The sequence below is a fragment of the Macaca thibetana genome, chromosome 11, assembly GCF_024542745.1.
Source record: "Macaca thibetana thibetana isolate TM-01 chromosome 11, ASM2454274v1, whole genome shotgun sequence".
NCBI classification, from domain to species: Eukaryota; Metazoa; Chordata; class Mammalia; order Primates; family Cercopithecidae; genus Macaca; species Macaca thibetana.
The window spans coordinates 77,593,280-77,620,820 of NC_065588.1; the positions used below are offsets into that span (position 1 = coordinate 77,593,280).

General features: G+C 37.4%; 1 protein-coding gene across 22 annotated transcripts in view; it reads right to left on the reverse strand.

The window, feature by feature from the left end:
• The window catches only part of PPFIA2 (PTPRF interacting protein alpha 2), a 504,804-nt gene that overhangs the window by 180,587 nt on the left and 296,676 nt on the right, over positions 1-27,541 (reverse strand). For 19 of the 22 annotated variants that reach the window (XM_050749217.1, XM_050749222.1, XM_050749223.1 and 16 more), the window contains 2 exons: positions 14,110-14,274; positions 8,876-8,950 (listed from right to left, as the gene is read on the reverse strand). In XM_050749217.1, coding sequence (XP_050605174.1) covers positions 8,876-8,950; positions 14,110-14,274 — 240 coding nt within the window. The remainder of the gene's footprint in view (positions 1-8,875; positions 8,951-14,109; positions 14,275-27,541) is intronic. The other 3 variants (XM_050749219.1, XM_050749230.1, XM_050749226.1) reach the window with 1 other exon arrangement.

Here is a 27,541-nt window from a genome sequence, read left to right on the forward strand (position 1 = left end):
ACTCACCCCTCGGACGCCGCCGCCGACACCTCCTCATCTCCGCTTGCAGCGGACTGAGGATCCAGAAGGCCCCTCCACTTAGCAATCCTCCCTTTTTCCCCTCCGTACTGTCAATCACACGGTCCAGTACTGGCCCTTCTCTGCCTCTGACCTCTACAACTAGAAAACCCATAACCCTTCCTTTTCCCAAGACCCCCAGGCCCTAACCTCGTTAATAAAATCCATTCTCCTCACTCACCAGCCCACTTGGGATGATTGCCAGCAACTCTTGCAGGTCCTCCTAACCACTGAAGAAAGGCAGCAAGTCCTCCTGGAGGCCCGGAAAAATGTGCCAGGACCAGGAGGCCTCCCAACCCAACTTCCCAATAAAATAGACGAGGGATTTCCCCTTACCCGCCCAGACTGGGACTATGAAACGGCACCAGGTAGGGAGAGTCTCCAAATCTATCGCCAGGCTCTGTTGGCGGGTCTCAAAGGGGCAGGAAAGCGCCCCACAAATTTGGCCAAGGTAAGGACCATAACTCAGGAAAGGGATGAAAGCCCGGCAGTCTTCATGGAAAGGCTTCTGGAAGGGTTCCAAATATATACCCCATTAGACCCAGAGGCCCTAGAACATAAGGCTACCGTAGCTATGGCATTCATAGACCAAGCTGCATTAAATATCAAAGGAAAACTCCAAAGACTAGATGGAATCCAAACCTATGGATTACAGGAATTGGTTAAGGAGGCAGAAAAAGTGTATATAATAAGAGAGAAACCCCTGAGTAAAGGGAAGCCAGGTTAGCGAAGGAACAGATAGAGCGAGAGGATCGTAAGAACCGAGTGAAGGATAAGCATTTAACAAAAATCCTGGCGGCAGTTGTGAGAGAGAAAGGACCAGGGAGAGAGGGAGAAAAGCGGAGGCGGCCGGCTGGCCCCCGTGTCTTCGCATCATGGCAGCCACCGCTATGCTGGTCAAGGACTCTGCTAAGTTAACCCTTGGGCAGCCACTAACTGTTATTACCCCACATGCTCTAGAGGCCATAGTGCGGCAGCCCCTGGACCAGTGGATAACCAACGCATGCCTAACCCACTACCAGGCCCTCCTACTGGACACGGACCGCGTCCAGTTTGGCCCTCCGGTCACCCTAAACCCTGCTACGCTGCTGCTGGTACCAGAAGACCAACCAAGCCCACACGATTGTCGGCAAGTACTGGCTGAGACCCATGGAACACGGGAAGACCTTAAAGACCAAGAACTCCCAGACGCGGATCACACCTGGTACACAGACGGCAGCAGTTACCTTGACTCAGGTAGCCGGAGGGTGGGAGCGGTGGTAGTAGATGGCCACAACACCATTTGGGCACAATCACTACCTCCTGGCACGTCTGCACAGAAGGCTGAGTTAATAGCACTAACCAAGGCCCTAGAGCTGTCCAAGGGAAAGAAAGCTAACATTTATACTGATAGCCGGTATGCCTTTGCAACGGCTCATACTCATAGAAGTATCTATGAAAGAAGAGGTCTCCTAACCTCAGAAGGAAAGGAAATCAAGAACAAAGCTGAAATAATTGCCTTATTAAAAGCCCTTTTTCTTCCTCAAGAAGTGGCTATAATTCACTGCCCCGGGCATCAGAAAGGACAGGATCCAGTCGCAGTAGGACGAAACCAGCCACATAACTATTGAACATACTTATACCCCAGAAGACCAGGAAAAAGCAAAAGCCATAGGGGCTATAAAGAACAAAGACACTAAAAACTAGGAAAAAAGGAGGAAAAATAGTCCTTCCCCAAAAGGAGGCCCTGGCAATGATCCAGCAGATGCATGCCTGGACACACTTGAGTAATCGAAAGCTAAAATTACTGATTGAAAAAACTGACTTTCTAATCCCAAAGGCAAGTACCCTCGTAGAACAAGTGACATCTGCCTGTAAGGTCTGTCAGCAGGTAAACGCTGGGGCTACCCGAGTGCCAGAAAGGAAACGAACTCGTGGTAACCGCCCAGGAGTCTATTAGGAAATAGACTTCACTGAAGTAAAACCTCACTATGCTGGATATAAGTGCTTACTGGTGTTTGTAGATACCTTTTCAGGATGAGTAAAAGCCTACCCCACCCGGCAAGAAACGGCACACATAGTAGCCAAGAAAATTTTAGAAGAAATCTTTCCTAGATTCGGACTTCCCAAGGTAATTAGGTCAGATAACGGGCCGGCCTTCGTTTCTCAGGTAAGTCAGGGGCTCGCCAGGATATTGGGGATTAATTGGAAATTGCATTGTGCCTATAGACCCCAGAGCTCAGGACAGGTAAAAAGAATGAATAGAACAATAAAAGAGACCCTTACTAAATTGACCTTAGAGACTGGTTTAAAAGATTGGAGACGCCTCCTATCCTTAGCTCTGTTAAGGGCCCAAAATACACCTAACCGTTTTGGGCTCACTCCATATGAAATCCTCTACGGAGGACCTCCCCCTTTGTCAACCTTGCTTAACTCCTTCTCCCTCTCCGATCCTAAAACTGACCTACAGGCTCGGCTAAAAGGACTCCAAGCAGTACAGGCCCAAATCTGGGCCCCCTTGGCAGAACTGTACCAACCAGGACATCCACAGACCAGTCACCCCTTCCAGGTGGGAAACTCTGTCTACGTTAGACGGCACCGTACTCAAGGACTAAAGCCTCGGTGGAAAGGACCCTACATTGTTCTCCTGACCACGCCCACAGCCATAAAGGTTGACGGAATCTCCACTTAGATCCACGCATCCCACGCCAAGGCTGCTCCAGAGACGTCCGGACCAACACCACTTGAGACATGGAAACTCTGATGCTCCGCGGACCCGCTCAAGATAAGACTCTCTCGTATCTAACTCCTTGCTTATTGTTTGCCCTTCTTCCCTGCACCGTCTCTAGTGTAGTTTTTGATGCTAACCCCCACCGGCCATTTAGCCTGACCTGACAGATAATTAATTTTAATAATCAAGAGGTCTTAAATAAGACCTCCGAGAATGCTCCTATAAAGACTTGGTTTCCAGACCTCTATTTCAACCTAAAAAAAAATATATATATATATAGCAGAAAAGATAAAAGACACAGGCCCCCGGTTTACTGGTCCCACAGGAGTCCTATTAGGAACTCCTCAGGATAGACAAGAATGGAAAGGACAGGCTAGAAAGGTGTCCATCAGCCGGAACGGGTTTTATGCCTGTCCCGGATTCAGGACAGGACAAATGAAAAAAACTTGTAGAGATCTGACTCACTTGTATTGCAAAAGCTGGTCCTGTGTGACTACTAATAATAGAGAGTAGAAATAGGCCACAAAACCTTAGTATATAACCATGTCCTTTGTCCAGTCCTGTATCACAACCCGATATTCGGAAAATTGCAACCTGGTTCGCATGAAGTTTGAAGATGCGGCAAAATCTGATAACAGATAAATAACAACAAGGTTAATATAAGGTCTCTATTTATACCAGCACAACCCGCCTAAAATTCCCCTCCAAATCAGACTATTAGTCAATCCAGACACTGCCCCTGTTGCAGTAAGGCCAAACCAGGTTTTATTAGAAGCTAGGAAGCCCCCGGTTTCCATATCAGAGAAGCCCCAACTAAAAGCTCCTCAAAACACTTCCCCGCCCTTAATCTCCCTCACCCTCGCCGACATGTTAGGAATTAGGGTAGCGGCTGAAGTTAAGACCACGACAGCAGCCCTAGTGCATGGTAACCATCATCTGCAACAACTTAAAGTAGCCATAGATAAAGACCTTAGAGCCATAAAACAATCTATCACAAAACTTGAAGAGTCCTTGACTTCTCTGTCTGAAGTTGTATTACAAAACCGATGAGGACTAGAAATTGTCTTTCTGAAAGAGGGCGGGCTCTGTGCAGCCCTAAAAGAGCAATGTTGTTTTTATGCAGATCATTCAAGAATAGTTAAAGATTCTATGGCAAAACTAAGAAAAAGATTAGACAAAAAAAAAAAGAGAGAAAATCTCAACAAAGTTAGTTTAAAAATTAGTACAACCAATCCCCTTGGCTTAGCACCCTAATCTCCACCATCTTAGGACCCCTCATCCTGCTCACGCTCATCCTGACTTTCAGGCCATGCATACTCAACTGCTTACTCACCCTTATTAAAAATAGAATAAACATAGTACATGCTATGGTTCTGACCCAACAATACCAGACCCTCAGGACTGAAGAAGAGGCTCAAGATTGAGACTCTGACACAAAAAGAGGAGGGAATGAAACTAGGCAGCATAAAACTTAGAAACTAGGCCTCATAAAAAAAGAACTTAAAAAATTAACACCAGGTGGCTCTGGATAGGGTTCCACCCTGCCTCAATAGGGTCCCACCCTGATAGGGTCCCACCCTGCCAATTCCGGGAAACAACCTCATGGGGTCCCACCCTGCCAATTCCGGGGGTCCCACCCTGCCTCGAAGTTCCCGGAATCAACAACTCCAGGAAAAAACCTCATAAGGTCCTGCTCTAACCAATTAGAACAAGGCACCTTGCTCAGGCCATAGACAGACCCAATTACCACGCGCCTAAAGCTTTGTTTGAATTTCGCGCCCTAAGCTGTGTTTGAACTTGTGTTTGCCTATATAAACAGCCTGTAACAAGCAGTCAGGGTCCCAGGGCCAACTTAGAGCTTGGGACCCTAGCGCGCTAGTAATAAATAACTCTCTGCTGTGAATCTCGTGTCGGTGATCCTTCGCGGCGACCCCTGCCCAGGAAGGAATCGACAGTTCGGTTCCAACAAAAGGATCACTGTTTATAAGCGATTTATTATTAGAAAACTAAAGTTAATTTTGTTTATCGCTGGGTTTGTGAATTTCTAAAGAGGGATTCAAGTCAAGACACATGGACATTAGTTAAAATCAACAACAAAACCAAAACATATGGAAGTTAATAAATAACGAGCACAATAATTACTAACAGACATGATTTTTACTTATGCAAATGACTCTTATTTTTACAAATGATTTTAAGCAAAACAAAAAGCATTCAGAAAAGTCTGCAGTAGATATACAGGAATGTTAAGAAGTGAAGGGGTGGCCTGCCCCTCCACACCTGCGGACGTTTCTCCTTAGGTGGAATGAGAGACTTGAGAAAGGAAATGAGACACAGAGACAAAGTATAGAGAAAGAAAAGGTGGGCCCAGGGGACCGGCGCTCAGCATACAGAGGACCCGCCCCGGGCACCGGTCTCTGAGTTCTGTCAGTATTTATTGATCATTATCTTTACCATCTTGTAAAAAGGGAAGTGGCAGGATAATAGGATCATAGTAGGGAAAAGGTCAGCAGTAAGACACATGAATAAAGATCTTTGTGACATGAATAAGTTTAAGGAAAAGTGCTGTGCCTTGATATGCATATGCAAACATCTCCATAAACCTTTTTAGTGCATAAGGAGCAGCATTGCCACTAGCAAGTCCCACCTTCAGGCCTAAGGCAGTTTTCTCCTTTCTCAGTAAACAGAACATACAATTGGGTTTTACACCGAGATGTTCCATTGCCCAGGGACGGGCAGGAGACAGATGCTTTTCTCTATCTCAACTGCCAAGAGGCCTTTTTCCTCTTATACTAGTCCTCCTCAGCACAGACCCTTCAAGGGTGTCAGGCTGGGGGATGATCAGGTCTTTCCCTTCCCACAAGGCCATATTTCAGACTATCACATGGGGAGAAACCTTGGACAAAACCTAGCTTTCCTAGGCAGAGGTCCCTGCGACCTTTGGCAGTGTACGTGTCCCTTGGTACTTGAGATTAAGAGAATGGTGATGACTTTTAACAAGCATGCTGCCTTCAGGCACTTGTTTAACAAAGCACACCCTGCACAGCCCAAAATCCATTAAATCTTGAGTCACTACAGCACATGTCTCTTGCCAGGACAGGGTTGGGGGTAGGGTTACAGATTAACAGCATCTCAAATACAGAACAAAATGCAGTCTCTTATGTCTACTTCTTTCTATATAGACACAGTAACAGTCTGATCTCTCTTTCTTTTCCCCACAAAGAAGTAAAAATTTTATCTATGTAAAATCCAATGTACCACACTGCCTGTAGGAGACTATAATAATACTTGAGGGATAAAACTATATTCCAGGAAACAGTCATAAATCTTTCCTCCACTTTTGTTCTCAAGGGTTGCTGTTCAATTTTATGTATAATTGAAGTAACTACTTAGTTACTATTTCTGGAGCAAATTTTCAGAGCCTCACTTTGAGAGGGAGTCTCCCTCTGTCGCCCAGGCTGGAGTGCAGTGGCATGATCTCGGCTCACTGCAAGCTCCGCCTCCCGGGTTCACCCCATTTTCCTCCCTCAGCCTCCTGAGTAGCTGGGACTACAGGCACCCGCCATCACGCTCGGCTAATTTTGTGTGTGTGTGTGTATACTTTTAGTAGAGACGGGGTTTCACCGTGTTAGCCAGGATGTCTGGATCTCCTGACCTCCTGATTCGCCCACCTCGGCCTCTCAAAGTGCTGGGATTACAGGCGTGTGCCACCGCGCCTGGCCTATGGGACATTATTATTTCAGCTTACTTTAGCCAAGTGGTCTCATCACACCTTTGTTTATGACAAACATAAATTCTTTCACGGTCATATTAAGCCATGCTTTTATATTAGTAGTCACCAAACTTTTTGTTTGTTTGCCCTTATCAATGAAATATTTTGAGAAATATTTCCAAAATGAATGTATATTTTATCACACATAAAAATCACAACATTAATAAAATATAATATGAATACACATTTAACATTTTTTTCCCGATAGTTCCAGGAACAAGTACACCCCATCCTGAAGATAATTTATCAACCCCATCTCTTTAAAAGACTGCATACTTCCTGTCATTACCTATTACTCCAGAGATTCTTTTCTTCCATTATGACTGAGAGGTACCAATCTCTTATTTCTTTTTCTTTTTTTTTTTTCCAAACCATCCTGTTTACTAAGCTAAATCTGGTCATCAAAAAGCTTTCTTTCCTTTTTAAAAATGGCTATTTCACCATTTATGCTTTTAACACTACTAGCCTTTAATTCACATAGAATTTACTCTCCTTCTAGCTGCAAGTCCATTATTTCTAAAGGTTAAATTGTTATGGCTGGGACAAACAAAAGCATATATACACTCATTTAATTAATCTAGCTTATTTTAAAGAACAAAAGAATGGCTGGGTGCAGTGGCTCACGTGTGTAATCTCAGCACTTTGGGAGGCCGAGGTGGTTGGATCATGAGGTCAGGAGTTCGAGACCAGCCTGACCAACATAGTGAAACCCCATCTCTACTAAAAATACAAAAATTAGCCGGGCATGGTGGTGGGTGCCTGTAATCCCAGCTACTAGGGAGGCTGAGGCAGGAGCATCCCTTGAACCCAGCAGGAGGAGGCTGGAGTGAGCCAAGATCGCACCGCTGCACTCCAGCCAGGGCAACAGAGCAAGACTCCGTCTCAAAAAAAAAAAAAAAAAGAAGTTTATACTGACAAGATTTATTGAGTGGTTTGAAACTGTGTATTTGTCTGTATGCATAATGTATATGTAAACATCATCTTTTTATAAATTCCTTTATAGGACTTATCATTACTGATCTTAGTCGTATATCTTTTTATAAATCTATTTATATTTATTTATTTTATTGATCCATAATAGATGTACATACTTTGGAGTACTTGTGATAATTTGATACACTTATATAATGTGTAAAGATCAAATCAGGTTATTTGGAATATCTACCACATTAACTATTTATCTTTACTTTTTGCTAGGAACATTTAAATTATTGTCTTCTAGCTATTGTGAAATGTACATTAGATTAATGTTAACTATAATCAATCTACTGATCTATCACACACTAGGTCATATTTCTTCTATCTAACAGAAAATTTGTACTCATTAATCAACCCTCTTCATTATTCCCTCCCCTCTACCCTTGCTTATTTAAGAGTAGGAAGGTTTTGCTAAATTATATTAGTATGTCCAATACTAGTAATACCAATATTACATTACTGGAATAAACTTCTAGGAAAAAAAGTAGCCTTATAAATGTCAGAGAAAAAGAGAGATGGGACTATTTTAATGGCTGACACAGGTTAAATTTGCTTATCTCTATATATCTATATATAGGTAAAATGTTATTTGATCTATGTAAAAATCAATCAGATGTACCACACTGCCTATAGGAGACTATAATAATACTTGAGGGATAAAACTAGGTATTATATATATATTTTATATATATATATATAGAGAGAGAGAGAGAGAGAGAAATATGTATAGACAGATAAATGTATATATAAACAAATTTATTTACTCTCTATATATGCCTAATTATCCAAGATAATTTGTGCACTAAAACCCAAGAGAAGTAGAATCTTCCAAAGAGAAAATAACTTTATAAATCTTGAAAAGATGATTGAAAATACTTTTTTTGGAGTTGTGAAGAGTAGCAGAAGTGGATTCAGTGCTGTCACTAAACATGAGTACAGTGCTTTTAGAAGATAAGAATAGGCAGGACCTGAGCAGAAGTATATCTCTCTAAGGAGTTCACTTTTATTTGTAGCATTTTGTAAGTTTAACAGTTATTTGATATGTGTTCCAATTTTGGAGCTGTGTTTTCCTTCTTGAAAGGACTGACGCTCTGCCTGCAGTCTTTCTAAGTCTTCATCTCACTAGCTCGCATGTCACTAGCTCTTGATAATTTTCCTTTTGTCTAGTAGTGACACATATAAATAACCAAAAAGCAGAAGGCAAGACTCTGGTAACTAATTTCAACAAGCCTTGTTCAATGGCATAGACAGCATGTAATTTATTTTTAGTGACAGTATTAATAAAAGTGACGTGAAACACAAGGGATGTAATGTCAGCGATATTGCACCTCAAAAGAGGAGAAAGTGTGGCATGTTACCTCCTGATTAGCAGCAGCTAGTTCTTCTTCCAGTGCAGAGACTCTTTCTAAAGAAACCCTCAGTCGCTCCCTTACCTAGAAGAAAAATCAAAATATGTGCAGTAATGTACATCCCATACATATTAAACTGTGCCGAATCCATCATTAACATCATCAGAGACAGTCAATTTGGCAAATTATTAAAGAAGTATTTATATCCCTATGTGCTCCGAATACTAAACCTGGCAAAAATACAATGAATGCATTGCCACCTCGTATTGTCACTTTATCAAGGGATTTCCTTGTAAGCAAATCCTTTTGGTAGTTCCCTCATAGAGCTTCAGGTGGGGCTGGAGATTGATTTGTCTTGCTCTGAATTCTGATTCATAGTAAGCGAATACAAAGTTTAAAAGTATATTATGAATTCATCTGAAAAATAGTCACTGACTAAGTGTGACAAATAGGAAAAAAAAAATACCCCACCTTTTTCTCTACTTCTGTAAAATAATAAGTAAATTTTCATTTGGTAAATAGTATCTAACTTCAAAAATAATTTGCCTGAAGGAAAGGCCTTTTAAAACCTGAAAAGTGTTCTTTGCTTCTATGTTTTGTATGAATTAGAGGTCTATTTTGTTTTGGGGGAACTGTAAAGTATTTAAGTATTTTGGAATTTCCAACTAACTTTCAGATACCAAAGGTTAAACCATTGTATTTTATAGAACCAAAATCTCTGTATATTTTAGTTTGAAAGTCATAATTTATACTTGCTTCTTACATAACTGAAACTCAAAGAAGTATTTCTTTGATCCTTGCTTTCTTAGAACTTCTAAAATTGTTTTAGTTGTTGTATGTTTAGATCTATAGATATGTCTTGATATATATATTAAATAAATGTATTATATATATAACAATTCATAGAAAAAATATTGCTGAATTAAAATGAATGACCACAGCAGTTTAATTTTACCTAAAAAATAAAAAAAAACTTTATAGCTTTAACTTAAGATGCAATTCATGGTGGATTTTCAATTATTTATAAATTAACATAGATTTTTCATGGGAATGCCATAGTATTTGTGCAGTTAAGATGTATTTTAATATATAATTATATTCCTATGAGCTTTCATTTTGTTAACTTACTGACAGTATATTTTAATAAATGGTATTTTTCTCTTCTAATAAGATTTAACTGGGAATAGAGATTAAATTTATAAAATATGTAAAAACCCAGATACATAAACAAATTTAAGTTGGAATTATAATATTATTTTTTCCAGTTAGCAAACAAACAAAAAGTCAGTAATGACCTATTATCCTAGAATCTAATTAAGAATTTTAAAAAATCTAAATCACATTTTAGTATTGTATTAGGATACCACATATATTCAGATGAATGGATGCATTTAATTCCTGAAACAGACCATGAATCAGCAATAAAAATATCCAAGTAGGGGTTTTAATATTAATTATATTTTATTATGCTCAAATTCTCTAAAAACAGTAATACACACATAAATGGAGACTTGATGTCTAAAACAGTTGCACAGGATCTTTCATCATATTGAGCTAGAGATTAACTGCCAAGTATCATTCCTGTTAGACAAATATCCAATTGTTAACAAATACATAGAATTAATACTGATTAATAACCAAACACTAGTTACATAGCAGGAAATATTTGATGATTTAATTTGGAGAATGCTTTTTTATGAATTTTGAATACATGAAAAAGCAGCAAATATCCTGAAGCCATGAAAATGAGCAGGACAGCTGATGTGTGGAATGCATATATCAAAAAACGTTTCAACAGACATGTGATGTTTACCAGGGATTCCCATATTCTAAAATACCAACTGTAAAATACTGGTGTTCTGAAGAAGGCCTAGTAAACCTGGTTAATGAGAACAGCAATAAGAAGCAATCTAAATATGGTAATAATCTCACCATACACAAGCTTGATCATATCACACTTAAACTGCTGTAGAGAGAGGAAGTTACCATATTTTAAAATACTGACACATTAAAATCTCTCTAAGTCATTTACATCATGCAAGAAATGGTTGAATCTAGCTTATGTGGTAGGTTAAAATATCTTTCTGACTTTGTTTTGCTAAACTTAAACTCTTAGAACTATTCCAAACTGTTTTCTATTTACTACAATTTAAGCGTTTATATTTTCATTATAGTGAGTTTTTAAGGAATAAAAATTATCATATTTACCCAACAATATGAAAATAAAATAATAATTTCTCATATATTTAGAATAGTGGTTTACAAATTGAGGTTATGTTGTCCACGAAGTAATAAATCTAAAACTATTTTACAAGAAAATAAAAAAAAATTCTGAATATATTTTGAGTTATATTATAAATTTAAAAATTGCTGCTGTTAATATCAATAATGCAAACTGAAATTAATATATGGCCGGGTTGCATTTGGGGAATTATCACTCCTACAACAGAAAATATTTTTGAGGAAACCTCCTCAGACCAGAAGCTCTAATTCATTTTTGACACTGAGATATTTGATAATGAAAATATATAAGGATGGTATATATATTTAATTTGTTTTGGTTTACATTTCCTATACATGTCTGATATAGTTTTTTTTTTTAATAGTCAATGATTTCTGAGTAATTGAAAAACACAACTATATTTTCTCACAACTATAGTTCTCATTCTACAATTTAGTGGCTATATAAATAATTGGACATTAATAATGAAAATTATGAATCACTGCAACTATCTACAGCTATGCTCAATCCTTGTAGAGTTTATTTAGTTCTGCATATGTACTAATCCCTCTATGATAAAGTTGTTTGTTTCTTGTTCCCAAGGTATGGTTAACTGCATCTTTTTCTGACTTTCTATATATATAGTATTACTTGTTTACATATCTATATCCACATCCCTCCTCATCCCTGTGAGAAGCTGTGAGTTACTCTTAGGAAAATTGTCTGTGAAGGCACTTAGACACATATGAGTTCCTTGATAACTAAATGAAATGCTATTTTAAACAAGCATCTGGATCAAGAATAATACCAATATTTTTACTTGGTTTGAAAGTTTTATCAAATGCTGATATTTACTCCTGTTAATAACAATATTCATAAATATCCACTGAGGTCTTGCCATATGCTAAGCACTAGCTGAAAGCTTTGCATATCAGATCATATCTAATCCTCATGACAACTCTGAGGTCAGTACTAGTATTATCTTAATTCAAGATAAGAGGTAATTGATGCTTTGAGAATGAATGGTCAAGTCACTTGTCCAGATCTGTCTGACTCTAGAGTCCCAACTCATAACATGTCTTCTTTAGGCCACTGAGCATTACTTGTTGATAATCAGTCCAGTTGTCCCTGAACTCACCAATGTTCAGGATACCTCTGGTGAGTTAATACATATTATTACAGCTCCTATGGCCATATGATAGAACAACTCATTTAGTTGCACTAAACCCACTGAACTTCTATAAAGTAAATTATATGTAGAATAAGTTGTACAACAGCCATTTTCTTCTTAAATGTACTCACATGATCAGGTTATTTGTCTTAAATGTTGTTTATTACCTCTATTCTGATAAATAATCATTCTTTTGTAAAAGCATCCCTCACTTGTAAGTGATATGGGAATGCTCATAGGAAACATCTCAAATCATACATTCTCTAGTACCTTCATTTAAGTCATCTCAAACTCTTGAATTTTCTCTGAACAGGTCCTTCTCTTCTTACAGTTTTGGGTTATTTTCTGTGTGGGTCCTGCTGCTTAGAGTGTATTTCTGTGCTTAAAAAACCCTTAATCATTCTTTAATACCTAGATCAAATGCCACCCTTTCTTGAAGACATCCTTGTCTTTGTCATTACTCACATAGTCATAACCTTTTCTGTGACTACATATTGTGATGGAAATATGTCTTTTTTGAATTGTTTTTCATTGATATGTGAATTCCTAGCACTAACTCTGAACTTCTCCGTCATAATGAGAATATCTTATTTATTGCTGTGTGTCAAACATCTGCCGTGGAGTCTGACACATACTAAAAATTCTATACATATAAACTCTTGCAAATTCTTAGCACTTTTATAAAAAAGAGGAAATATAATATGAAACTAAATGTTGAATATTAAATAATTATTTGATGTCATATTTAGCAAGAATTTTTATATAATATTCATTTCTGTTTTATTCAAAATAATTCTTATACTAGTCATCTCTCATTGCTAAAATAAAAATGAGATACAATTTCTTCTTAATACTCTAGAAGGCAGAATTATAATTATCCTTACATACACATTCCACATAATCCCCTGTTCTCAGAACATCTGAAATACCAATGATAAAAATATAAATGTATATAAATATTAAATAGAACAAAAATGTCTGCATGCTTAAAAACTATATATAACTCGGAAATAATCCCTAGTTTGGATTTTAATGCTCAGAACTTGTCAGATACTTTACAATGAAGTGTCCCAATTTCCACTCTAACTCCTAAAGCTTTATTGATTTTTATAAGTTCAGTCTTTGAAATTTCACAAAATTGAAATCATGTCATAAGCCATCCTAATCTCCAAAGAATATTATCATCCTATTGGTTTATATATGTCAGTAGAACTTATTTGAGTAACGGCTAAGAGAAGCTTACAGCTACTTTAAAAAATATCTAAACACAAATTTTTCTACTAATACCTTATGATGTTACTTGCAGAGGCTCTTCAAATGAATATTTAAAACTAAGATATTAGAGACATTAGAAAATCAGATGCTTCTAAAATAATGTCTAAAAGTTAAAGTACATCCAATTTGTACTTCAAAATAGATATAACTTTCAGTTAGTGGTCTCTTATTTTGGAATCTATAGAGAAAGACCAGGGTTTGAGAGAGAGAGAGAGAGAGAGAGAGGGAGAGAGAGAGAGAGAGAGAAAGAGAGAGAGAGAGAGAGAGACTCAATAATAATATTAAATGATACAACATTTTGAATGCCATCTGAAGTGGGGCTATAATGTACCATAATAGAAGTCTAATTCTGGTAAGTCATAGATTCAGTGGCTTAGAAAAAGAAGATGTTTATGAATATTACCAACATCCACACGGTAATCCATTTTCACTTAAAAAAATGATTTTTCATATAACTCAAATGTGTTCCTCAACTGACTGACTTTAGAAGTCAGGTGAGTCAATGGATGAAGACAAAGAGCTTGATGATGATGACAGAAGTGTAGTTAAGCTTGAAATCTTTTATCCATACTATACCTTTTCATCCAAGGCCTTGTGGTGCTCAAACAAAGATTTCAGTGCCTTGAGAACTTCAACTTCACTGGATACTCCTGAGGGAGACTGGGCTTGCCGTTTTACCACCGTCATTCTTAGTGACCTTTCATGTCGTGACACAAGGCACTCCAAATGCTCCAGTAATAGCTATTGGGTTTAACAGAAAATGCAATTATCTTCTGAATACAAGTCAGGAACACTTTCAAATGACTTCCCCCTTAAAACACTGCAGGCTTACATAGTATCTAATGTTAGTTGCAGGTTACACTGCAAGTGGCAACAAAGAAGCACAGACCTGTTTAAAACAGGGTTTATAAAATACATTAAAGATAAATTGTATCATATAACAAGTTACTGAATTTAAAAATGTAATGCAAATGTATGCAGTCCTTTAGCAAATTTAATACTTGCAGTATGGATTCAGCAGAAATAGAACACTTGACAAAATATGTATGTTAGTGATGAGAGAACATTGCTTGATGCATCAGGACCTTTTTAGAGGATGACGGTGAAAGTCAAAATTTATTTCATTTACATATGGCCATTAAAATTATTTGAATTGAATAAAATGAGCATAATCATTATAATGTTAATTTAGCTTCAATAATCCCATGGTTTTATTCACAATTTTTCTTTAGATTATAGAAAAAAATATGCAACCAATTAGAACATAGTAACTGAGATTCTCAATTGTCAGTTCAGGAAAGGAAGTTAAGGAATTAGTTTTGAATTGTCTATGTTAGAATCTATGATTTCCCAGGGTAGCCTCTGGGGCCATGACAGAGGTGGAGGGAAAGTCCCTGAAAAGTTCCCAGGATGTTTCAGGCTCTACACTCTTAGCTCTTGCCAGAGAAGATCTGCTTTGAAATGTTTTGTGAATTGGGGTTTCATATTTGTTTTCATTTCAAAAGGAAGTTCCACTGCTAAAACCAAAGACACATGAGAAGAAAATCAGAAACTGCTTGATTATTATCAGTTATTATAATTTTACTAGTGAATAACCACACACAACTGGTAAGCATTACAGGAAAGGTCTTCGGAAGAACAGTGGAAAGCATAAGCTAACAAGTGGTATCCACTTATGCAAAATAAAGAAAATACAGCAGAAATTACCCAAACAAAAGATTTAAAAACAGATAGAAGACACTGAAGGTGGAAAGAAGGAAAGAAAACAACTTTCCTTTTTTCCAAGATATTTTCTAAAAGTTCAATTGTAAAGAAAAATTTTGGTCTTCACTATACTACTGTTAGATTCAGTGTCATGTATTAGTATCATATTTTTTGGTTGATTTCTCTACATTTGCTGTCACTAATTATGACTCAAAATGTTAGAAAACTTTGCCATTATTGGGCACAAAGAACACCAATATCTGAGACACTAAACATATATAAATCAGTAGATAAGAGTCATATTTAAGGGTCAACATAATATTAGTAGTTTTTCAGTATGAAAAAGACCTGAAATTTTCAAGGAGCCCTTTAACATTTATCAATCTCTGATTGATAAATTATGGTATTCTATTCTCTCAAATTCTACAGATACATGTATCCATTGCATAAATCCAAACTGCTTTACACAGGTTGTGGAGATTTACATGAACTTAATAATGCCTACTTTTCCAGTGTCATCTGATGTCACTCTTTCCCTGGCAAACTATGTTCCAGCTTTCCTGGCCTACTTTTAGCTCCTCAGTATGTCAAGCCTTTGCTTATGCTGTACCCTCTGCCTAAAGTACTCCTTCTTTGTTCCTCATTTAACCAGCTCTTTCCCATTGTTTGTCTCAGCTTAAATATCATCTCTCAACAAGGCATTTGCTCACTACTGCCTAAGGTAGTTTCTCCTTTTCCCCACCTCCACAAGTCTCTATTTCAATCCCTTACTAATTTTTTTTTTCAGACTATTTCATGATGTGCAATTTAAAGAAATTGTTCTACTAAATTTCATTCTATTTTCCCATTGCAATAAAAGCTCCAAGAGAGTTGGCACAGTGTCTGTCTGCCTTCATCCTCTTGATTCTCTCTGAATTTGGGTGTTAGCTCAATTCACAACATCTATACGTATGCAATTAATATTTGCTGAGCAGATTAAAATATTAATAAATGAGTTAAATTTACATACGTCATATAGTTTTATATATTTCCATACAGGTTTGGCCTATATGAAAGCTAAGCTTGTGGCCATGGTTAATTGGCATTATTTCCCAAAAGCTTAGGCTAATTAACATTATTATGTACATCTATCCTTCAATCTGATGACATAAATAATGAAACCTTTATAATACAGTGAAAACTGCTTTTTTCTAATTGTAAATTAGAGGCATCTTGTTTAATACAGTAATTCATTAAACATATCAGCATCTAATTTTGCACAGTACAGTGTAAGATTTAGAAATATAAAATACCCACCCTCTAGGAAAAGAAACACAATAATGATGCTATAAAGGACATCCGTTTTCAGAGACAACTTAAATCTTTTAATCACACTCTTTGCATTTGGCAAATGGAACTTTTAACTGCTTCTCCCTACCCTCATGCCCTCATTGTCTCTTTACCCAGCTTAAAGTTAACAATTCAGTATTTGTAAGCACTCTCTTTCATGCTCCCTCAATATCTAGAATCTGATCACTTGCCACTACATCCACTGCTAACATTTGTGTCCAAGACCTACAATCTCCCCCTGAATTATAATGGCTCTTTAACTGGTTCTCCTGCTTTCAGCCTTTCATATTCAGGCTATTCTCAAAACACTATTTAAGCTAAAATGTGAGTTAGGTCATTTATACTTCTGCTCAAATTTTTAATGTCTTCTTATTGGGCTCAAGTGAAAGCCAAAGTCCTTATACGTCCCAAAGGGATCTCAATTTTCTGAACTCATCTCCTATTTTTCTTCTTGCTCATTCCGGTATAGCTATGTTGGCTGCCTTGCAGTTTTTTGTTTGTTTAGTTTTGTTAATTTTGCTTTTAACATGTTAGACATCCATGTCCCCACAACAGGGTCTTTGTTCTTCTTATTTTCTCTAACTAAAACATTCTCTTTCAGATATCTGTATGACTATCTCACTTCACCATCTCTTTCATGTTTTAACTCAAATGCCACTTTTCAACGAGACTTTCCCTGGTTACCTACAACATTGGATATCTCCTTCCTAGCTTTTTTGTTCTTCTTAGCATTTGTCCCTATCTAATGTCATATTTATTTATGTATTTTTCTTGCTTACTATCTGTCTTTCAAAACTTAATGTAAGGTCAATAAGGAAATACATTTTTTTAAATCTATTTTGTTCATGCTGTATCTTTAGTGCCTAGAAGATTGGCACATGGTAGATGCTCATGTATATTTACTGAATGAATGAATAAGTACTGATTAAAGCAATAGTTTGTATCTTTATTGGCAAAATTCTTCAGAGAAATGGATACCTGGGATGTTTGACCTGAATAGGTTTGACAGAACTAATAGATTAGCATCAAAAGAAGGAAGATTGTCTTCTATGGTACATAGAGGTGAGATAGTTATATAAACACCTGAGCTCTCTGAAAATGGGGTGTCTGTGTAAGTAAGACTTTGATGGATTGAGTCATAGCTACAATAGACCATTTGAAAGGCATGAAGAATATAAGGACAATGAAGTGAGCAGAATGCTTTGAACTGCACTGAAGGGTTTAAAGAAAGAAAATGACAAGCTTAAGGTTTTAAATTATAGGTCAAGGCTCAGTTAGAGAACCCAAGAGGTGCTATGGCTGCTCATGATAGCCTCTTATCAAGATCCCAAAACATAACAGAAAGAAAATACAAAGTCTAAGGGAGGTCACTGAATTACAATATATGATAATTTCACAGCCTTACCAGGAATCTTATGTAGAAATCTTGCCATCACTCCGAGAAAAAAAGCAGGCACCCCAAGAACTATAAAATGGACATTTGGAAAGATTCAGATGTGTCTGAGTTACCCTGATACTCTCATCGCAATAAGTCTTCCTGATTCTGTGATGAATCCAGTTCTATTTGTCTTAATGGCCACAGAATGACTTCACTTAAAGCAGTTATCTTACAAGAAGAAGCCTCTGCTCATCATGTTCCACCACAAACACCTCTTTCTGCCTCCAGACTTCTAAAATATGAAGAGGTAAATAATAAGGTCTAACCTAAAAAGAGAAGGATTTCAAATCAATAGACCTGTATGCTTTTGCTAATTTGTAGTTTCAGAAATCTGGAAATATATGTAGATGCTAATATTAATGAAACAGAAAGAGGGGGACAACATTTTTTGATCTGGTTAAATTAATCAATATGATGACATTTTTCAGATAATCTGAATTAAACTTTGATGTCAAACACCAAAAAGTGGTTTTAATTGTTTGCTCCATTGGTTAACTAAAATATAAACTCAGTGGTGGCCGAAAACAAGTGAGTAAAAGCCAAAAATTCACTGGGTAGAAGGTAGAAGGAAACTGATGATTTATAGAGTTAAAAATGGTGAATTCAGCTCACCCCCAGCTATTTCCCTTGAGATGACCAAAGTGACACTATCTTCACTAAGGCATTGGGAAATAGATTGGGAAAAAAGGCAACACACGACCTACAAAACTGCCAGAACAGCAGTTCTTTACAGATAAAGAATAAAAATGGAGAGATGCTAGTCCTAAAAGGAACCCTTTGATTTCTCTGGGGATGACAGAATTCTGCAGTGGCAGAGGCTAAGTAATAGCAATTAACTACCTAAGCTAAGTTATGTGTGGTTACTATAATAGGCAGAATGGTTTGATCCATTGGGATCTTTGTGATAGCTAATTGATTATAGAGTTGTTAATAAGACATCAAGAATTAGGTTGTATTAATAAAGTAATATTAATAATAAAATCCTTAGACCTGGGGGAATAATTTTTTACTTGAGTCACCTGGTAAACTGTCTTGGCCTTCTCCAAATCCTATACCTGAGTCAGTTTACAGTTAGAAAATTTTTTTTTTTTTTTTTGAGACGGAGTCTCACTCTGTCACCCAGGCTGGAGTGCAATGGTGAGATCTCGGCTCACTGTAAGCTCTGCCTCCCAGGTTCACACCATTCTCCTGCCTCAGCCTCCTGAGTAGCTGGGACTACAGGACCCCACCACCTCGCCCGGCTAATTTTTTGTATTTTTAGTAGAGACGGGGTTTCACCATGTTAGCCAGATGGTCTCAGTCTCCTGACCTCATGATCTGCCTGCCTCGGCCTCCCAAAGTGCTGGGATTACAGGTGTGAGCCACCACTCCCAGCCTACAGTTAGATATTTGTAAAAAATTAAGGTGAGTTTGTATAGTCATCAATTTTTTTTACTGTCCTGCTATTGAGACATGGGGGTCTATGTCCCCTCCCATTAAATTTGGGTGGACTGGTGACTGTTTTGACCAACAAAGTATGGCAGAAGTCACATTTTGTGATTTCTGGGCTTAGGTCCTAAAAGGCCAGGCAGCTTCCAACTGGTAGACCAGAATGTTGGCTCTTAGGTCCCTGAGTTATCATCTAAGAAGTCTGAGTATTCCAAGACTGTTATGATGGACAGGCCATGTGTAGGTTCTCTTGTGTGCAGTTCCAACTGAGTCTACCTGTCCTTCAGCTATTCCAGCTCAGGCACCAGACATGTGCATGAAGAATCCGCTTCACAAGCAAATCTTCCTAACCCCAAATATTTGAGTCATCCCCTGCAAATGGTTTGCTAGAACAGATGTCTTCTGGCTTTGGGAGCTGATTGTTAATTTTAATTTTCAGGAGTTTTGTGAGCTGGTGGTTAAGCGCAATCATTATGTCTAAATTGCATAAGCTTATAATTAAATAAAAATATTTTTAAGAAATAGTATACATTTCAAGTATATTAATTCCTAATTATTTTTATTACATTTCACTATTATCTATGCTCCTTAGATTATTTACATCTATTTTACCTAAAAGGTAGAAATACTACATAATGGTTCAGTACTGTGAATTTTTTCCCAACTTGGCATTGAGTAACATCAACATAGCTTGAAATCAACCATGGTGGAAGTATTTACACTAGGGAAATTGGCAAACACCAGAGATCAGTGCTTTTATTTTGCTAACAAAAGAAATCATTTACCAGCACATCATTGTCACCAGTTATCTTGGCTGAGACCCCAAATATTATAGATCAGAGAAGGGCCATCCCCACTGTTCTTTTTCTGAATGCTTGGCCCAGGAGAGTCTATGAGCATATTAAAATGTTGTTTGGTGTCATTAAGTTTTTGGATAGTTTGTCATATCGTGATAGATAATCAGAAAACCTTCTCCCAAAGGATCTGTAACTATTAGAGTCATAGTATTGAGGAAAACAAAATATCAAAATTTGTGAATATCACCTCTGAGCTAGGACTAATTTTCTGGTCCTCACTCTGTAAGACTCTTTCAGTAACCTGGTGGACAAACTGATTTACCTTGTAGATATCAGCCTATTTCATTTGTCATTTTTCTCAGTGTGCATAAAGAAGTGACCATGGTTTCAGGGTCATAAACCTGACAAAATGGGCTTCCCATGATTAAGACTGATAGAGTTACCACCATGGCGGAGGCCCAGCAGTAAGGTGCAGCCATCTAACTTGAGCCCTGCCATGATAAAATACAGCTGGAGACCAGTTATTCACCATGAAGCAAGCATATTACATCAAATCCTTTCTATTAAACAGAAAGTAGTTTTTCTTCACTGTAATAAACCCCTTTTTTGGATATGGATTTGCCTTCTCTAATGGCCATACTTCTACCAGAAACACCATCTTTTTTTTTTTTTTTTTTTTTTTTTTTTTGACAGAGGGTCGTTCTGTCGCCCAGGCTGGAGTGCAATGACTGATCTCGGCTCACTGCAATCTCTGCCTCCCCGGGTTCATGCCATTCTCCTGCCTCAGTCTCCTGAGTAGCTGGGACTACAGGCACCTGCCACCACGCCCAGCTAATTTTTTTTTTTTTTTGTATTTTTAGTAGAGAAGGGGTTTCACCATGTTAGCCAGGATGGTCTCGATTTTCTGACCTTGTGATCCGCCCACCTCGGCCTCCCAAAGTGCTGGGATTACAGGCGTGAGCCACTGCGCCCGGTCCCAGAAACACCATCTTACTGAGTTTTTGCTTACAGTCATGTTATCATACACAACATTACTTCAGACAAAAAAAAAAAAAAAAAAAACCTGATTTTACAATGAAAAGAGTAATGCAATTGATGGATGCTCCCAGGGACCCCTGATTTTATCACACTATTACATCATTTAGAAGTAACCGATCTTATAGAATGGTTAAATGAGCCAAGACTATTTTAATTCAAGCATGGACATAATACATTGCTAAGTAGGAATGCTATCATCCTGGAATTAGTATATCCTCAGAACTACTGATAGAAGTAAGGTAGAGTCTTTCTTGGAATAACTATGGGTCCATATACGTAAGTCCAGAAATCAAGGGTTATAATTGGAATTTATAATTGCGAACTAGGACCTGTGACCAGTAGAGAAAAGAGGATCAATACTTTTCTGTTGACATACAGACACAGACACACACACACACTCACTATATACATATATATATACACACACACACTATATACATATATATACACACACACACACGCATATTTGTGTGTGTGTATATGTATATAATGTACGTTAGTTAATACATTATTCTCTTTTCTGTTTTCTTTTTTTTTTTTTTTTTTTTTTTTTTTGAGACGGAGTCTGGCTCTGTCGCCCAGGCTGGAGTGCAGTGGCCGGATCTCAGCTCACTGCAAGCTCCTCCTCCCGGGTTTGCGCCATTCTCCTGCCTCAGCCTCCCGAGTAGCTGGGACTACAGGCACCTGCCACCTCGCCCGGCTATTTTTTTGTATTTTTTTTTTTTTTTTTAGTAGAGACGGGGTTTCACTGTGTTAGCCAGGATGGTCTCGATCTCCTGACCTCGTGATCCACCCGTCTCGGCCTCCCAAAGTGCTGGGATTACAGGCTTGAGCCACCGCGCCCGGCCTTCTCTTTTCTGTTTTCTTTACCTTGTTACCATATTTTACCCATTAATTTTCCTCATTTTCTACCCCTCCCCCTGACTGTTTGATAGTTCCTCACAATCTGAATCCCATCTTCCCAGTATAGAATCCAAGAAACATTTCTTGGGAACGTTTACCACTAGGTGGCAGACATGTGACTTAAGATCAGTCAACCAGACCCCACCATTGTGGCAGTGAGCCTGAGGGGGCAGAGAGGAAACACGCTGGGAAGGGGTAGTGGCAGAGGCTGCATATTTCTGGGACTGGGCGTGTTAGAAAAATTTGCAAAGCTAAGGGGTAGTGGCAGAGGCTGCATGTTTCTGGGACTGGGCGTATTAGAAAAATTTGCAAAGCTAAGAAATGTGGTCCTAGAGACTGCCTGAAAGCTCACTTTAGAGATTTCTTATATGCCTTAATTAATGTCTTGATTTAAACAGCCAAGCTATATGCTCTGTTTTGTGCAATTAGGAACTCTCATCTACATCATAATAAAAACTAAATATGTTTTTATTAATATAAACAGACTTCTTAAGGGATGAACAATTTCACTTATCCTCAATACCAAGGAAAATATTCTACATAATATGTGCTTAATACTTGCTGAATTGGGTTAACGATAAACATAAATTATTCAGGTTGATGTTCTCATCTGGCATTTAGCTATGGCCTAATTTAAGGTTAAAAATAAAGGTAAATAGGCCGGCGCGGTGGCTCAAGCCTGTAATCCCAGCACTTTGGGAGGCCGAGACGGGCGGATCACGAGGCCAGGAGATCGAGAGACGATCCCGGCTAACACGGTGAAACCCCGTCTCTACTAAAAAAATACAAAAAAACTAGCCGGGCGAGGTGGCGGGCGCCTGTAGTCCCAGCTACTCGGGAGGCTGAGGCAGGAGAACGGCGTAAACCCGGGAGGCGGAGCTTGCAGTGAGCTGAGATCCGGCCACTGCACTCCAGCCTGGGTGACAGAGCAAGACTCCGTCTCAAAAAAAAAAAATAAAATAAAATAAAATAAAATAAAAATAAAATAAAGGTAAATAAATTAAGAGTACAAAAAGTGAAACTTATCTAAGATATCATTAACAATCTACTAATTACACTCCTTTACTGGTAGCTACAACTTTAGCCTAATATTTAGTAATTCTCACAGAAAGTGCAAATGGAACTCTCTCTGGTATACTCAAAGGATTGCAGGGACTATGTGAATGGCCATGAATCTTACATTGGAATTTTCGTTAAATGACCATAGCCTATATATGTATACACACATATGTATCATATATTCATACACACACAGACACACACACATACACACAAACCCACACATCATGCATCATTGGGAATTTTTTGGACTGTTTTGTTTTGAAAAGCAAGATGGCTTAGGTAATCAAAATCTTTTACTTTACTATGATTCTGTAAGGATTTCTAAAATTATATAACTTCCTATTAGATCTTAATTCAACACAACATTGTGAACAGATATTCCCAATTACAAATGGCACTGAAATAGAAACTCATTCTTCCCCATAGACTAATTTGGCTGCTGCAGTATGGTCATATAGCATGACATTAACATCTGAAAACGAAAACCTTTAAACTGGTTGCCTTCATACTCAATCCACTCCATATCTTTTACCCTTAAACAATGTTTAAAATCCCATATGTTTCTTATGTACATGTTTGATTATGAAATTGAAATAGCTGTTGGGAGGGCATATGTCCTGTCCTATTTATTCTTGTATTTATCATATCCTATCATAGAACTTTCAAAAATAACTATACATACACATGCATGTACACACATGTAGAATATTTATCTGCTTTCAACTGAGAAGTTCTTCCTTTTCTGAATTGGACTGTATTTTCTACCCACTGATGAAATATGTTTGGATGATATTATTAACTTGTATAGACAGATATTTGTCAATAATAAAAAAATTTTCTTTAGTAGTGGTATGTGTCTAATTGTATCTCAATATCTGTTAATTTTGTTTTGTCTCAAAACAAAAGTGAGGGCATGGTAAGAAATGTTTCAAATGCAATTAAGTTTTCTTTTTAAGTTTATGATCCATGAGATTAAGTTACAGCTTTATTATATATAACTAGATATTAATACTGTTTCTCAAAATCATAACGTGATATGAATACTGTTTCTCAAAACCATAACGTTTTTCAAAGTCACACAATAGTTACATTCTAAAACATTATGAACAATTTAAAACATCCTTTGAGATCGTCAGCTATAACAATAGTTGAAACAACTCTGACAATAAAAATGTTCTTCACGTTGACATTCACAGGCAGTAACTACATAAAAATTCCCAGTTTTTCTTTACCTCTTCATTAGTTCAGAAAACTTTGTCAAAACATGTCTTATTGATCATTTTGAGTTGCAATAACACCAGGGATAAATTATTTTCTATAAATATAACTTTCTGTAAACATATACTTGCCAAAGATGGTCAGAGGAGTTTTAGGAATAACAAATTTTGTTTCAATATTTTTTCTACATTTTTATCAGTGTAAAAATATTGAACAAAAGCTTGTTCGTATGTTTCTATAAATATCCACTATAAATTTTTGAAATTTCTATTTTTGTATAATTATTTATAACGTTATAATGATTGTATTAGGATATTCTTAATTTAATAACTTGAGGCAGTTGGGTTTAAGAGCAACTGCAGTGATGACTGATTTTCTTTCATTCACTCACATTTCTGCAATGTCAACAAGGTATTTCTGCAGAGAAAACATAACATGTGGCCAGGCCATGCATTTCAGCTTTGACCTCAGAATAAAAACGTAGCACATTGACTTTTCACATGACTAACACACAATAAATCAGGATTGAATTACAAAAATTTAAATAGGCCAGGAGCAGTGGCTCATGCCTGTAATCCCAGCACTTTGGGAGGTGAAGATGGGTGGATTGCTTGAGTCCAGGAGTTTGAGATAAGCCCAGGCAACATGGCAAAACCCCATCTCTACAAAAAATATAAAAATTAGCTGGGTGGCATGTGGCTATAGTCCCAGCTACTTGGGAGGCTGAGGTGGGAAGATCACCTGAGTCCAGCAAGCTCTAGGCCGCAGTGAACCATGATCGTGCCACTGCACTCCAGCCTTAGTAACAGAGTAAGATCTCATCTCAAAAGAATTAAAAACAAGAAAAAAAAGAAATCTGAACAAACTCTGTTCTTTAAACATAATACCTTTGCATCACATGTGAATTGTGGGTGACATAGGAATATGATTTCTTCAATACATAGTCTGTGGGTAAACTGAGAAGGAAGTAGTGGACTCTCTGGGTATTTTATTTATAAGCCATTTATAGGCCTGGGACAAGTTACTTACTGCCTTAGTTTTCTCTTGAATTAAATGGGGATAATGAGACTGCTATGAGAATATAGTGAGTTAAACATGTAAAACATTTATAAAAACATTTAGATTTTAATGTTAGCTATTGTATTATCATTTTTACTCTCCATCTTCATTCAACTCCCACTGGAACTTCTATTTTCTATTTTGGGAGATGGTATAATTCATTCAAATATAATTACACAGAAGGATTTTTTTCTGATCTATTGTTTTTGATAATATTCAAAATTAATACAAATGACCTCATCCACACATGGTTTCATGGACTAGCTTTTTATGTTATTTGGCTCAGTTCATGAACATATGCTAACTACTTGATGTAAAGTGAGCCACACGTTGATCAGAACCTTGGAAACTGGAATGCTCAATTACACTTTATATTTTATTTTATTTTATATATTTATTTATGTATTTATTTTTTGAGACAGAGTCTCCCTCTGTCGCCCAGGCTGGAGTGCAGTGATATGATCTCTGTTCACTGCAACCTCCGCCTCCCGGATTCAAGCGATTATCCTATTTCAGCATCCCGAGTAGCTGAGGTTACGGGCATGTGCCACCATGCCCAGCTATCAGTTATACTTTAAATTTGCTCACAATCTGACATCAATTAAAGTTTCTTTACATGTGAGAAGGAAACGCTAGCTTGTTGCTTTGTCTCTGTGACCAGCACACAGATAGTAAGAAGAAAAGCACAACATCTAGAAAAATAAACAACCATAAAATCTATAAAAGTGGTTTTATTTAGCAACATTTGATAAGGCATTTGGTGGGAAGAGAGATGTATTTGATTTTCAGCCCTGGATATACTTCTTCTGGGAGATGGAGGAGGGTGAGAGGTAGTTATGTAACTTAAGGAGTTATTATATAATCAATACTTTGTACAAGGGAGTTTTCATAAATCTGTTTTTCTTGGTGTAGTCAACAACAAAAATCATCCACATCACTGCCTTAAGGAGGGTAGAAAAGTATTTTCCAGCCTTATTCACATTTTCAAAGTAACTATTATGCATGGTTAAAATCAATGGCTTCAATATCTGTTACTGTTATTTTAAAGGAACTTTGTATTTTTCTCATTTTGACTACTGAATAGGTACTCCACATGTGGCTCACCTTCCTCCCTTTATTATCCAAGACTCCTTTGCAAACACAATAGCCTCAGGTATTTCTGGGCCTCATGGGGTTCAATATGATGAAAATCGTATGGACTCTGTCACCAAATCTCTTAGCTCTCTAAAATTCATCACAACTAGATATTCCATACTGTGGTGGTCTGACTGTTAAGCAATGTCCTCTCTAGTTATAACAAGTCTTTGAGTAATAATGCTGATGGCCTCATGGTTAGTGCCCAGGCTCTGGATTTAAACTACCTTACCTTTCAAATTCCTTCTTTGCTATTTACCAACTGTGTGACTTCTGGCGAGTTATCTGACCTTTTCTGAGCTCACTTACCTGGTCTGTAAAATGGAGATAAGTATAACATCTCCAGAGGGGTGTAGAAAGGAGTAAGGGACTGAAGAAAAAAGGCTAGATGAACGTACACAGCTAATAAAAGAGTGTCTGGTGCATTTTAAATGTGAGCATTAGTTATAAACCTAACCAAAGCTTTGTATTTCCCTGCATTCTCAGCTTTCTGCTCCTACTTTTACATTTGACTGTGCTGTGTTAAATCAAGGAATGTAGTCTAAGGTACTAAAATATAACATAGTGTAATAGGGCGGAATAAATGTCACGGTATAAATAAATTTCAAATTTGCATGAAAACACAGTGGTAAGTTAAAAAATCAAGGGCAGGAAATATATAGAAAGGAAGAGGGCAACAGAAAAAAATTATCTGATACCTGATAATGTGATCTAAACTGCCCTTGTCATGCCGTGTTTGAGGCAATCCATTAGACTGGTTCATCAAAGTATCATTGAAAACCAATTCAATGTATGCATGTATGTTAATTCTCTTTACCATAAATAAGACCTTGATAAATAAGGACATAAATTCAGTTTGACCATGTAACCATTATGCAAGCAACCCTATCTCTCATTA